Genomic DNA, 13,949 nt, shown 5'->3' on the forward strand with positions numbered 1-13,949 from the left:
TAAATTAACAGGTTACCACAATAACAGTGCAATAAAGTTATAATAAGGTTATAATTTGAGCTCCTTAATACTTGCATCTTGTTTATTTCAGTGTCTGTAATGATTGTTTATTGTCTGGTCATATGTTTTTTTTAATGTTTCACAGTGATGGAATGTAACAAACGCCAAAAGTAAAAGAACAGTACTTGAGTACAATTTTAGGTATCTGTACTTTACTTAAGTAAGTTTTATAGTGGATACTTTTTACTTTTACTTCACTACATTTGAGAGCAGATATCTGTCCTTTCTACTTCGCTACATTTTAGATCTGGACTGAAAGGTAAAAGTATTTTTCTTTATGATTTGAGTAACCTTTTACCTCTGTAACTGTGCTTTTACACAAGTAACAAAATTGAGTTCTTCATCCACCTCTCATATGTCATGGTGCACTTTGAGCTTTTTACACATGTTTTCCAATGTGCTTTTAACTACAAATGGCACAAATCTAAACTAACCTAACCATATCCAAAAAGCTTGAGGATCATATACAGAACTTCTAATATTTAAGAACTTAATTTCAGAACTCAAGGAAACAACATTTTCAGTCAACTCATGCTGCACAGTCCTTCACTTTGTATTTTGCTCTAATCCAATCCACTTTATTTGCAGAGCTCATTTTATAAACAGACAGTTTCCAAAGTGCTGTCTCTGTGCAGCACTGTTTGTTTCCAGCCAACAGAAAAAAAACATACCAAATATTTTCGGTATAATTATGGCATTTAAAGGTGCATTGTGTAATGTTTCTGGTGGAGGGCCCATCAAACACTTTACTCCCTGGAGATGTTATTGCTTTGTTTGGAATGTTTCACAGTATGGTATTAAACCTTTCAATATTCATGGAGACCAAGCCAGACCAAGTTACAGGTCAGATCTGTGGAGAGGCAACACCGTTCACAGTCAGAATGTCTGTTTTATAGGTATTTTTGAGCTATTAAACCACCTGTAAATGAATAAATGAATAAATGTAAGGTAGATCTGTTTAATGTCATACTGTGGAAGATTCCAGGCAGAGCAATCGTATATACAGAGAAACAAGCAAGTGACTAAAAACTTACATAGTGCACCTTTAAGCAGCATTAATCTCAGCTTGTATTTTTTATCCTCAATCTATTGCTACAACTACTGATTTTTGTTATAATATAGCATGGTCTTGGTCTAGTCAATAATAGAAATGATCAGGTTCCATATTTGGGACTTTACCTTTTGTATATTTCATGGCAAAGTACAATGTAATCATTAGGGAAATCTGTATCTTGCGGGATGTGACAATAACTGAAATAAGGTCACACAATAATATCGTGGACCGTCATAATATATCAAATTACAAATCTCCTTTAAATTGATAGTTATGGTGTAGCAATAGCTTAAAAAACAGAAGGAACTACATAGACCTTTGCTCCGTTTCAGAGCTGACTACATGAAGAAATAACTGTTATTAGCACTTTTAAAGCTTACCCCCAATTCACACCAAAGCGCAAAGGCGCGTAAGCGCAGCAGCACAGCACCCGAGCAGCAGACGCGCTGCTTTAGAACTCCATTTTAACCGGTCTGACAGTTCACACCGACAGTGTCATACGCGCGTCCAACGAGCGTCTGACGCTGACGCGCTGCTCGAGAGGTTGGACTTCCAATTATGCAGCGTCAACGGCGCGTCTCCAAGGTTTTTAGCAGGGGAAAGACAGGAAATAAACACGCGGTGTCAAAATAAACTTCCGATGCCCTTTCAAAATAATTTAACCAAAGTCAAGACAGCGACGTAAACAACGCGCACGTGATTTACGATGTCAGACACCAATTCTACAGGGACTCAGGACTAACCCAGGACTAAACCAGAACCAGGACTCACTGTCGAAATGTGCTCGGGGGTCCTTCCGTGTAGCCCCGAGTGTCCGCGGGCGAAAGGACCGGTGCAGAGCTTGGAGAAGAGGTACGTGCAGCCGTTGCGCTTTTCGGACACCTGCTCCGCGGGGCTCAGGGTTCGCTATCTCTCTCTCTCTCCAAGATTAGACCTGGTTTAGACCTGATTTAGTCCGGGTTTAGTCCTGGTTTAGACCTGAATTAGTCCTGACCCGCCCTTAAAATTCAGTCGCCAGTTTCCGCGACTATTTGCCTGTATCCATCGGTGCAGGACTCTGTATCAACATATAAACGTATCGGCCTTATTACCTGGACGGACATAAGACATAAAACCCTGAGGTGTTTAATGTGCGTGCTAATAGATTTAAACCTCGTTAAACGCAAATGCATTGCAGTTGTACACTTAATTCACAATACATTTAATACACATTCTGACTTAATACACTTTAACATAAAATAAATGATAAAAAGCAAGTACAAAATGTGATGTCTAAAAACAGTGAGAAGATGTGCAGGCTGCGTAGCAGGAGCGTCTCTGACACTCTGGTGTGAATTGAAACTTTGAAATTTACGCGTACGCGCAGCTCCGCCTACGTTAAGCGCTGCTGCAGCTCCTGGTGTGAATTCGGGATTAAGCTACGTTCAAACTGCAGGGTTTAATACTGAATTCGGACTTTTTTGTGAAATCCGATTTTTTTGGGAGGTCGTTCACTTTCCAATTTATTGCGACTTGTATGTAATCTCCAGTGTGAACTTTAAACGCCCCAAAAGTGTCCCGCATTTGCATTGGAGGACACAACGACGCCACATGCAGGGAGTGTGCTCAGTGTTTACGGAAATAGCCTACACTGGGCTTGTCTCCCAAAATACGGTTCAGTTCTTCGTAAAATAGACAGGTTACACATCCACGGCCGCTACGTTTGCTTTAGCTTCCTTGTATTTGGATTGCAGGCTCTTTTTTGTTGACTTTGGAGCCAGGACTGCCTGAAACCACGCTCGGCCATTTCTTTGGCAATTATTTCAAAAACTGCCTGGTATTAATAAAATCGCTAACCTCGCTTTCCCTCCATTGACTAGACACTGAGCCTGACATGTAGGTGGGATAAATGTGACCTGGCGGTTCAGACTGAATTCGCATGTCAAAAGATCGGATATGTATCAGGTCTGGGTTACATATGGGTGAAAAAATTGGATTTGGGTCACTTCAGGCTGCAATCTGAATTTAGCCTTAGTTCTTTGGATTAAGTTTTGTGAAGGTATTTTAAGAGGAAAAAGTAGCATATTTACAGTTTTGTTAGTTGCCACAAAAGATTGCAATAAATATCACGAGATGTATATTGTGAACGATTTGGATATTGTCCCTATCTGAGAGTATGAGATGATCACAGTCTAGAATCTAAAACCATCTATTCAGGTCTGAGTCTCACCTGGCTGCACCACGCTGATGCCCAGCAGGTTGGAGGTGCGGTTGGCCACCCTGCTCCAGCTGTTGTCGTAATTCCTCCTCCACAGCACAGCGGTGCACTGGTACTTGCCCGCCTCCCGACGCCCAGCTTTGGTCACGGACAGGCGGAAGTTTGTGTTGGAGTGGGAGCGATCTACGGTGGTCCGCGTGCCCAGTCCAAGCAGCTGTTCCCCCCACTGCAGCGTGCCCTCTCGCGTGAACGTCACCAGCTCCTTGAAGCCGTCCCCCTGGCCCTCCTCCTCCGAGTCCGTGCTGGCGGGTTTGAATCGCCACGTGACTGAGGTGGGCACGCGTGGGTTATGGCGAGGCTTCACCAAACAGATCAGATCGAAGGAGTCTCCAAAAGTGATGTAGGGAGTTCTAGAGGAGGCGGATACCACGAAAGAGGATTCTGTGTGGGAACAAAACACAATATTAGAATGGCTTGTAATATGTTTCAATGTGGTCACTGTACATTAAGAGACAACCAGATTAGTTCAAACAATACTTTGATATAGAGTTGGGCGATATAGGAATTTTAAAATATTTTTTCTCTACCATATTGATCAACCTTTCAATCTGATCCTCTTCTATCTTATTGAAAACATAGACAGCTGAACTTCAGGCATAATGAGGAGGGTGTCAGAATCACTACAGTTTTTATTTCGTGTTGATAGGACCAAAACTTCAGAAGAAATCCACATTTAAAGTTTGGAATAAATGTGTAGAATATATTAAGCCTAAAAGCATCCTGCATACATTACAGCTATCAGCAGAAACACATGTGATGTCTGTGCACTAAATGAGGTCTTAAGTTTAACTCACAAATGGGGAGAAAATAGTGGTTTACTTTTTGTAACTTGGATTCTAATGATGAGAAGCAGCAGAGGAGAGAAAGAGGTGAGGAGCTGTGGTTGATCAGAGAGAGGGAGGGGGAGTGGGGCAGACGCACACACAGACGCAGACAGAAGGAGACGCTGGACTTTTAGTTAAATTGTGCAGATTTAAGTTAAAACTTGCGTTGGAAAATGTGAGGAGACATAAAAAGATGCGCTGTGGCCATGACTAAGAGCTCTCACCTAAACAAGAGACCACTACTCTCTCCACTGAGCCACTGTTGCCCCTTACTTACTGTCTTACAAATGTGAAAAGCAGAACTAATTTTTTTTAATTTTATTTTTGCATCAGTCATGTTATTCCTTAGCCTGATTCATCAACCGGTTTCACTTTGTGGAAACCGTCTGACCTCACAGCATTAGGATTCGTTCGCTCGACTATAGGCGGGTACTTTTTTAATTTAACCAATCGCTGCTATTTGGTTTTGACCTATGTAATGCGCCACTAATGGGGCTAACTGGTATATTAAGCTTTTCCCAAATGAAGAAAGGCAATAATGTCTTTCCCCTTGGTAAAATTCACCAAATATTCTCTTTATTCCGGATTTAAATCCTCGATCTCAGGAATCGTTTTCAACACAGAATGTATGGATCTTCGCTGACTGGCTGGTGCCCGAACTCGCACTTCCTGGGTTTTTGAGAACTGTCTAGTGTATTCCGATTCCTTACATAGTCACTGAAGGGAAATTAAATTGATCGGAGGCCCTAGGTGGTGCCAACCTGGCTAGTTATTCTTCACTTTCCTGATGCAATCCTATCCTAGCATCTTAATTAATTACCGCAGTGAGTTTTGTACCTTTCACAACATTCAGAGGTCAGTCACTCTAACACTAACAAGAACAAGCATGCCAAGGGTGCACTTCCTGATTCTCAGACAATAAAGCGATTTATAATTAGGTGCAGACAACAGACAGCAATTTCATTTTGACCCCAAGAGCTTCTTATACAATACATGGCACAAATCTAGGACGGCAACGACTACAACGTGTGGAATTGTAATGTACACTTTATTAACCACTGCCACCACACTGATTAAAAAAAAAATAAAAATCCTATTGCATTATCAGATCAATATAATGGGACTATATATATATGTAGACTACACACTGACTATGAAGTGTAAAGTGTCGCTAGCTTTCAGTGTCTGACTATTTTTAATTATCATCAGTTTATACATTCCCTCGCTTTATGCACACACAAATCTTGGCACAAACCATAGCATCCATATTTACGATTTCTGTGCCCAGTGCTTTTGAGTTATCTATTGGCAGTGTATAAAGCACCCGTTTACACACTCAAGCACAAATATTGAGCTTTCCTACTTCTCCATATGACACCAACTGTGGAAAATAAATGTTTGCTATTGTGAACCCCAACTATTTACTTGTTTTTCTTGATCTGGCAAGCCAACACTTTCCTATTGACTTATGTATTGTCAAGTGCTTGGGGCAGCCCTGTACTGTACATTTCTTAGTGTAACTCCCATTGTATTGCATAATAAGTGAGCGAGCTCCAAAAGGCGGTGATGCGGACCATACTTACTCAAAGTGCACTGAGGTCATATTGACAAACTACTGGAGCAATCTGTAATCTCCATTATAGTTTTCTCTAGTGGCAGGCCTGCACCACAGCCACCTTAATCCATGATCCTCGTAGGTGTATGCATAACCCCAGTTTCTGTTGAGTTAAGATACATTCTGTGTAAAAAGTGAAACTGAAATTAATGGTAAAGCTACAAAGAGAAAGCCCAAGGGAGAGATTTCCTCTAAACTCCGATGTTCGATCTATACCCAACGGCTTGCCAAGTCTAAACTCCCCTCATTAAGCTAAAAATGTTCACCCAACTGCATACATTATTGCCAAGATACACCTACACAGTTTAAAGTTATAAACATTTAAACACTAAATATTATTTGTGCTCACCATTTATTTCTGAACAATTTAGATAATATGAATATAATTAAATGAGAAAAATCTAATATTTGTAAATACCCGGAGAGACAAATCCCACTGTAACTCAAACACATGGTTTACTTGTTAAGTGTTGTGTGTCTACAATAAAAGCATCTCGAGTCTTACATGTTTTAACTTTTTTTCTTTTAAAGGGCCCATATTACACTATTTTCTGATCTGTTATAATGTCATATCCTCATCAAAAACAGACCTGGAGTTGTGTTTTGTTTCATTCACATGTTTAACACACAAACCCTGTATGTGTAGGCTGAGTTCTTCTCTCCGACTGAAAACACTCTGTTCCAACTTGTGATGTCATGTGGTAATATAGGAAGTGCTCCACAGTGTTTTTAAAACACATACACCTTCACTAGGATCATTTAGATAATTTCACCACTGGAATTGCCAATCTGTAGTGAACTAAAGGTAAAAGGAGCTGTTAACTTGAAAAGTACCGATTCATGACATCACAAGGTGGAACAGAGCATTTTGAGATTTGGGATGTTGACAGACTAATACAAAAAATATTACTCAAACATGTGTGAATGAAACAAACCTACAACTCCAGGTATGTTTGTTTATGTTTATGTACATTATAGCGTGGCTTAAAGCTCTCAAGGGTCCACAGAAGGGTTTACAGAAGCTAAAACTAAAGCAGGTTATATTTTGTGAAAGCTTGCACTAGCTGAAATGCTATATGCCAACTCAAATCCTTGGGTGTCACTAAAATAGACTTTTCTAATCTGCTTTGTTTTTGGAAATCTCTTTTTAATTAGATAGTCTGCCATTTAACGACTCATCCGTCTTGCCCAGGTTCTTTATGAAGAGTGACTTTTTTCACACACGCTTCCTCTCTTCGACACTTTGCAGATTTCCAGGTGAAGTTCAAGTCGATTGCCCTGTCACTTTCTCTCTTCTCCCATCGGCCTCTCACTCGCCCTGACAGCTATCAGCCCTGGTGTCCTTCAGGGGAGCACAATCAATGTGGGACTATCCAGGCCAGAGCTCCGCCTTTGGCCATAATTCTCTAATAGACAATAACTCTCTCCTCTATCTCTCATCTCAGTGCTTCTTCTCATTGCTCCATCCATACTCCTCATTGCTGAAGACTGTTGGGACAATGGAGTGAAGCTTCCCAGGAATGACTTTCACTTTTGGAGAAATAACATTGTGGCAACTGATATAGCTCTGGCCAAAATATAGTGTATAAAGATGAAAGATGTGTTCCTTAAAGTGTATAACCAAAAACGAGGGCTAGGAGTAGCCCTGCCACGATAAATACTATATCAACTTATCCTTCAATGATAACTGGAACGATATATTTTGGGGCTCAATATTTATCATGTCATTGAAGACGTCTGTTGTCCCGAGTCCCTGGGTTTTAGTGGCCCAGAATTAGACCCTCTTCCTATTAATTTATGTTAGAGGTGGGCCTGATCATGTAATTTTGTTGCAATAGTGAGGAGTGTGTAAAAATATCGAAAATATCAATATATTGTATCACTTAATGTGATGATACAGTATCGATAAATGTAGGCTGCTGTATTGATATATCATCAAGAGTATTTTCTGGTGTATTTTACAAAATTATTTTAGTTACAGTGCTACAGTTGCTTGGTTAGAGGAATGAAACTCAACACATTTGACATTTTCACTGTTTTGATGAATAAAATGTTTGTGTTTCATATGAATTTTGCACAAGAAGTGGTTTAACAAAGACTTTTAATATCACAGCCAAAGACGGGGACTTGCAAGTCATGACTTGGACTCGAGTTAGACTTGAGTCACTCTTGACTTGATAAAATGGACTAAGACTTGGGACTCGACTTGGACTTGAAGGTCAGTGACTTGGGACTTGACTCGGACTTGAGGCCTTTGACTTGAGAAGACTTGATGATTCTCCTAAAAATATATATGTTTTTAGAAAATACTTTTCTCTTTACAGTTGATACTGTCACTTCTCTGTCTGTTACTTTGGATGTAACTGAAGTACTGTGATGTGGTATCCTCAAATGTACTACAGAAGAAGAACAATTTAGTTTAAAAAGTCATATAAATTGCAAAAATCTAAGCAATATTTGGTATTTTGGTTTAAAGACTTGAAATGTCTTGAAGCTCAAAGCAGACGACTTGGGTTTGACTTGGACTTGCCTGTCTTTAACTTGAGACTTGACTCGGACTTGAGGTCAAAGACTTGAGACTTACTTGAGACTTGCAAAACAATGACTAGGTCCCACCTCTGATCACAGCCATGATTTAACCATTATTTTTTTATTATACTGTCGAATAGATTTGAAATATATCGTATCAAATCGAAAGTGCACTGTATCGAGGTATGTATCATATCAGCAACATTTTAAATGATACCCAGCCCTAGTTGTTTTTTGTAATACAGTAAGATTTGAGCTGTTGAAAAGTTGAAAAAGTAACTTCCAGGACTAATTACTGGTTCATTCTGCCATTTATTTGTTACAGCTCAGGCCTTTTAATAATGCAGTATAGGTAAAAATGGTTCAGTGGAATTTTCCTGCTTTATTGTGAAAGTCTCTGCGGCTTAAAGTAGTTTCAATCATTATATTCCTCCCTAGCAACATATCGTGCTTCAAAAATGTTTTCCTTGTGACAGGCCTTGCTAGGAGTCACACAACCACATTAGCTTTATGAAATGCCATGAGACCTACACCCACAAAAATGTAGTAAGTTGCATGACTGTGCAAGTAAAATAAAAAAATAAAAAACACTAATGAAGGAAGGAAAAGGACCAACAATGCCCTAAAGCTGTGAAACTGTTGATGATTGAAAACTAGCAGTAAGCTGTTTCATTAGTACAGTTATTTCCTTCACTTCATTCTTACAATAGAAATGCAGTTTTATACTCATACCCCCGAGAATGCCTAAAGCAGTATTATACTAGCACATAGCCTATTAACTTTAACATTTCCAGCATTTCTTCTCCAATAAGACTTCAATTAAGACTTCTATAGTGGTTTCCCTATAGGCAATTAAACTCCCTGTACCACCACAGATGTCCTTGTGGTCTGAACCAAGCCAAGAAAACTTCCAGTCAAGCACCTTGGGTTTACCATGGCAACTAACAACATGGTTCCCAGAGGAGGTTTCTCTCTCCCCCTGTAGGTTCATCAGCAGCGCGGCAGAGGTCAAAGGTCGTCCACATCATCCAACTGTATTTACATAGAGTTTCCCGATGTGAGCTGCATACAAACATGGCAGCCACATATGAATTTGATCTTGTTTATTATCGAAAAAGAAAAAAAGTATGAAGTTTATAGTAAGAAGAGAGCATTAACTAAGTGGTATGAACAAAGCAGGGTTTGAACAGTAGCCTGCTATGTTCTTCTAGGATCCTTAACTTATTTTAGGGCCTGTTTACAAGAGAACGTAGCGTATTCGATCGAGAATGCATGCCAGGCGGCTAGGTGGTGACGCTAGGTGGTGACGCTAGGTGGTGACGCTAGGTGGTGACGCTAGGTGGTGACGCTAGGTGGTGACGCTAGGTGGTGACGCTAGGTGGTGACGCTAGGTGGTGACGCTAGGTGGTGACGCTAGGTGGTGACGCTAGGTGGTGACGCTAGGTGGTGACGTAAACGCGTACACGACGTGAGCAGTTCTGACCAGAGTTTTGCGTCTTGGGCAGTGTAGATGGAAAAACTACAGTGGAGCGTATTCAACTTTTCCATGCTCAAGGGTGGTTTCAGAGGGTGGTTTCAAAAACAACAAAATATTTGATCTGAAGTGCCTTTCGTTTACACAGTGACGGCATTTTTGGGACTTAAAAACGTAAAAATCTGAAACCAGCCTTCAGAGTGAAAAAGTTGAATATGCTCCACCGTAGTTTTTCCGTTTACACTGTCCAAGACACAAAACTCTGGTCAGATCTGCTCACGTCACGTATGTGTTTAAGTCACATACATCACCACCTAGCGTCACCACCGAGCCACCTGGCAAGCATACCCAATTGAATTCCACGCACTTTTGCATCACCGTATGCACGCAGATTTCCTCCTGAAAACACAGGCTTTTGACGATACGATATCACCATATTTCAGTTATTGTTACATCCCTATTGGTCTGTCTGTATCTCCAAAGCTCAAAATTCTCTGCACCACCTTGTGATGTCATGTGGTGGTACTTTTAACTTTAGTTCATTAGAGATTATGTTTTCTAGTGAAGGTGTATGTGGTTTAAAAATACAGTGGAGCACTTCCTGTATTACCACATGACATCACAAGGAGGAAGAGAGTGTTTTCAGAGAAGACCTCAGCCTAAATATGCAGGGTTTGTGTGTTAAAAATGCATGAATAAATGTTTGTGATGAGGAAACAACATTATAACATAGACCAGAGAATATTGTAATATGGGCACTTTCAGAAAAAGTACATTGTGTGAGTACATTTCTGTGGCCTTGGTTAACACAATCAGCACCATGGAGACCAGGCAAAAGTTCCATCATGTTGCTTTCGGAAGAGAGTCAAGTGCATCAGCTCTATCTGCATGACTGATTCAGCTCCAATAAAGCAGTATTTGGATCCTAAAGTGTGTGAAAACCAAAGACCAAAACAAATCTGCGGTGACCGTCACAAGCTAGCGCACTTTAAAAACTCCTTTGATCAAGAAGCATGGCGGACAGGCAGCGGTAAGAAAGAGACTCCACGTTCCTCTTCTCTTCTATTTGCATAATGTGTCCCTTGTTCCTCCCAACTAATGTTTTCTTCCGTTGCCCAAACTTAACAAATGGCCACTTAAAAAAGCTGACATGTTCCCTCTCACTAATCCATCCGCTGTCTCTCCCTTTCTCTGTCTCTTCCTGTCCCACTCTCTCTCTTTTCTTTCTCTCCTTCCTCTCTAAATGTGCAGCTCTGTGGTCTACCAGCTCTCTCCGCTCCACTGGCTTTCCTCAGTCCAAAGATGTCAGGCTTTAACTCAGCGCTGACGGAGAGGAACAGCAGACTGCGAAACATATTGCCACTACATTTCCATTCTAATAATTCGTCCTAATCCGTGTGTGTGTGTGTGTGTCTCTCTCTCTGTGTGTGTGTGTGTGTGTATGAGTGTGTGTGTGTGAGGGACTACTTTGTCATAATGGGTGGTTTTCAGGTTTTGGGAAAATGATGTCATACTCAGTGGTGGATGTAACAAAGTAGAAGTACAGATAACTCAAATTTATGCTTAAGTATATTTGATAGTTTTTACTTAAATTCATTACATTTGAGAGCAGATATTTGTACTTTCTACTAGGGATGTAACAATAACCGAAATATGGTGCAACAGCTTATAAACATAGGGAACTACATATCCCATGATTCATTTCAGTGCAAATGTCGGTAAGAATTCACACCAAAATCTTGTCAAGGTATTTTAAAAGCAAAAATGTGTCCTATCTACAATTTGAGTCGCTTTAAAATATTGCAATAAATATCGTACAGTGAGATGCATATCGTGATAATATTGTACCATGAGATTTGGATATCGTTACATCCCTACTTTCTACTCCACTACATTTTTGAAAAGTAAAAGTATTCTTATTACAATTTTAGACCTGCTGAAAAGACTGAGGGTTTATTTTCAACACGCTTGACGTATGAGGAGGCAAAAAGATATAAATAAAAACAGCGAGGAACAAACAATCCATTCAGTTGTTTCCATTGAACAAAATTCAGCACAAATCTTTATATAAATCTCTATATTTGAAGCTTTATTAAATCTCAAAATATGTGCATATTTAAGAACATTTTTAAAAGATTACTGTCATAGATTTATTTAAGTTGATTTCCTTTGTTTTTTTTGCTCCAGTATATGTACTTTTACTTACTTAAATAACAAAATTACTCACCCAAAACATGCTACATAAGTCTCCAAGAAGACCAGTTGATATCCAAGGTCAGTTAAATACAATCAATCAATGAACCTGCCCAGGGACTACAGACGGAAATTAGCCACTGGTGCTACTACCTGGTACAATGGATCTCTCCTGTTAAGGTTAATGCAAAAACTGTGCGCCGTCCCTGTCTCATTAAATAAAGTAAATAAATAAATAAAATTGAGTACTTCACTTCACTGATCGCACTTCCAGATGGCGGGCAAGAGTCAGTTTTCCCTATTGATTAAATTGAACTTTAACATGAAATATCCAAAAAGTAAACACACACATGTTAACCTTGTAATTCCTGAATTTATATAGATGGATATAAAAATATGTTTTGTGTGTGTTATTGCCTTTAAGTAGATGGTAAATTAAGTTGAGATGATTAATTTGACAACAGCAAAAAATAAATAAACAGACATTTGGGTATGCTGCAAATTTGCGACAACTAGAAACAAGTGCTTGCCAAAGGTTTCTAGGAAAATACTACATGTGCACTAACTGGATTTGGAGGAATACAGCCGATATCTCAGCTTATATCTTGATCCAAACGGTTTGTCTCATATTTGTGACTGTAATTAAAGGTGCACTGTGTAACTTTTCTTTTGGGGGGTCTGTTACCTTCTTGTTTCTATGGAAATATCGTTGCTCTGCTTCAAATGTTAAATAATATGACATTAAATAAATCTGCCTTATATTTATTCAATTGCAGGTGGTTTTACAGCTCAAAAATACCTAGAACAACAGGTACTCTGACTGTGAGCGGGGTCGCTTCTCCACAGACCTGACCAGTAACTTCGCCAAGTTTGGTCTTCATGATGATTAAATTGATTTAAATGCAATACTGTGACACAAGACAAAGCAATGATATCTCCATAAAGAAAAGCATTTGACAGAGCTTCCACCAGAAAAGCTACACAATGCAACTTTAAATAATATAGACTTTTGTGACGTCATCTGAACCCCGGGCTATAAACTCGTGCTCTTGACGCGTGGCAGGTGGCAGGAAAAGTGTGCCACAATAGATACCCCCCTGGAGCAAATCATGAATAATATATAGAGTATTATGCTATGTAGACTGGGGCATGTGGAGTCGCTCATCAGACGTTGGCTAATCACAAACATATGCTTGCATTTAATTTGGTGTACGTAAGTAACTAGACTGTCTTGCTCTGTTTGCACCTCGCTGACTTGAATGGCTAATAAACACTGAAATGCGCTTTGAGGTGAAAACAAGTTATAACTAAGCATTGTACAGCGAGCGTGTGAATCTGCGCAAAGAATTATCACATTTAAAATCAGAATAATAATAATATAAAGGTATAGAAAAAGAAGATAAGCTATAAGATTTGAGCTGTTCTTCAAAAGGATCATCACATCAATTTGAAATAGTTTTATGCTACATATATACACTACCAGTCAAAAGTTTGGATGCACAATCTCATTCAGTGTTTTTTTTTCTTTTTTATATATATGTTTACTACTTTCTACATTTGAGAGACCAAACATACATAAAACATAAGACACCAAATACATAAAGGAAGATACTGTATATGGAATTATGTCGCAAAGAGAAAAAATATATAACCAAATCATCAAATTAACTTCGCTTCGCTGTGCTGAAAAATACATTTATTTTGTTACTTTTTTTCCCTTTGCTTCAGAATTCCATACATCTTACTTTGTATATTTGGTGTCTACGCTTCTGTTTGTATATAAAATGTAGAAAATATTTTAAAAAATGAGAGGCTGAATCCAAACTTTTGACTGGCAGTGTGATTCATACTTATTGTTGAGACTCTGAACACTTGACCAATCCAAATATTAATAAAAATGACTAGAATTGCGCTTAAAATCACCCATGTTAAATTCTGAAGAC

The 13,949-nt window shown here is 39.2% G+C and overlaps 1 protein-coding gene across 1 annotated transcript in view; it reads right to left on the reverse strand.

The window, feature by feature from the left end:
- igsf3 (immunoglobulin superfamily, member 3) overlaps positions 1-13,949 on the reverse strand; it is a 197,396-nt gene that overhangs the window by 55,237 nt on the left and 128,210 nt on the right. Inside the window, exon 6 of the mRNA XM_020931924.2 lies at positions 3,324-3,752. Coding sequence (XP_020787583.1) covers positions 3,324-3,752 — 429 coding nt within the window. The remainder of the gene's footprint in view (positions 1-3,323; positions 3,753-13,949) is intronic.

The sequence above is a fragment of the Boleophthalmus pectinirostris genome, unplaced genomic scaffold, assembly GCF_026225935.1.
Source record: "Boleophthalmus pectinirostris isolate CB_2022bp ecotype Guang Dong unplaced genomic scaffold, ASM2622593v1 HiC_scaffold_1, whole genome shotgun sequence".
In the NCBI taxonomy this organism is placed as follows: domain Eukaryota; kingdom Metazoa; phylum Chordata; class Actinopteri; order Gobiiformes; family Gobiidae; genus Boleophthalmus; species Boleophthalmus pectinirostris.